The following is a 1,093-nucleotide window of genomic DNA, read 5'->3' on the forward strand; positions in this document are numbered from 1 at the left end:
CACCGCGCCACCTGGTTGATGACGGGGGCGAAGTTGGTGGGCCCGTAGAGCTGCACGGTGCGCAGGCTCTGGAAGTACGCCTCCAGCACGCCCTCGATGCCCACGCAGTTCGGGTCCTCGGGGTTGTTGTTCTGCCAGGGCGGACGGCATGGAGCTGCGTGCGCACGTGCACATGCACATGCACATGCACATGCACATGCACGCCTCGCACGCGCGTGCGGGGGGCTCCACGCACGCGGCTGCACAGGTGCAGTGGCAGCCCCAGGGACGGGCGCACGTGGGCGTCTGGACCGGCGCCAGGCGCAGGCTGTCCCCGGTGCCCGTGTCCAGAAGCGCCTCCTCCCCCTGGGATTCGCCGCGGAGCCGGCGGGAGGACGCGGGGGACAGGCCCGGCCCCTCCCCGCCCGACAGGGCCCCCGCCGTCGCGGCTCGTACCAGGGGGAACTGGTGGGAGATCCTGCCGTCCGGGGGCACCTTGGCGCCGAAGCCGTAGGCGGGGAAGAGCTTGTCACTGTCGTAGTCCTGGATGATCTCCCCGACGGCCTTCAGCGCCATGGCGTAGGCGCTCAGCTGGTACGGGCTCATGTAGTGCAGGGACGTGGGTTGCGACGGGATCCCTGCCGGCACCGCGTGGCCCCTCAGCCCGGGCAGCCTGCCCCCGCCTCACCCACGGCCCCCACCCCGGTTAGGGGCAGCCCCAGGGCCCGTGTCGGGGTCGCACCCCGCCCTGCACCAGGGCATCCCCGGACCCACGGACGGACGGACGGACGGACGGGGACAGACGTGGAGCCCGCCCGCCCCCGCAGCAGCCAGGCTGCCCCGCCGCGCTGCACTCACCGTTGGAGGCCGTGAAATCGATGGCGACCGTGAAATTCAGCTGTGTCCTGTGGGGGGGAGAGTCTAGCCCCGGCCCCCCACAGGCTTCTACCCCTGCCAGCCCCCTCCTTCCCCTACTCTGCTGCCGCGCCCGGGGTGTCTCCTCGCCGAGACACCCCGGCTTCCTGCGGCCCTGGGGAGTCCTGCTCGGCCCCCAGGCCCGCGGGCACGCGGCTGAGGGCGCGCTCGTAGCACGGGGGCAGCAGGAAGCCGGGGT

The 1,093-nt window shown here is 72.8% G+C and overlaps 1 protein-coding gene across 1 annotated transcript in view; it reads right to left on the reverse strand.

Annotated features, from left to right (window-relative positions):
- Positions 1-2: 2 nt before the first annotated feature.
- MTMR14 (myotubularin related protein 14) overlaps positions 3-1,093 on the reverse strand; it is a gene marked incomplete at its 3' end in the record, with an annotated part of 56,630 nt that continues 55,539 nt past the window's right edge. The window contains exons 28-30 of the mRNA XM_019504598.1: positions 838-941; positions 436-617; positions 3-131 (exon numbers count right to left, since the gene is read on the reverse strand). Coding sequence (XP_019360143.1) covers positions 3-131; positions 436-617; positions 838-941 — 415 coding nt within the window. The remainder of the gene's footprint in view (positions 132-435; positions 618-837; positions 942-1,093) is intronic.

Source organism: Gavialis gangeticus, unplaced genomic scaffold, assembly GCF_001723915.1.
Source record: "Gavialis gangeticus isolate Ggan-Ray unplaced genomic scaffold, GavGan_comp1, whole genome shotgun sequence".
Taxonomy (NCBI): domain Eukaryota; kingdom Metazoa; phylum Chordata; order Crocodylia; family Gavialidae; genus Gavialis; species Gavialis gangeticus.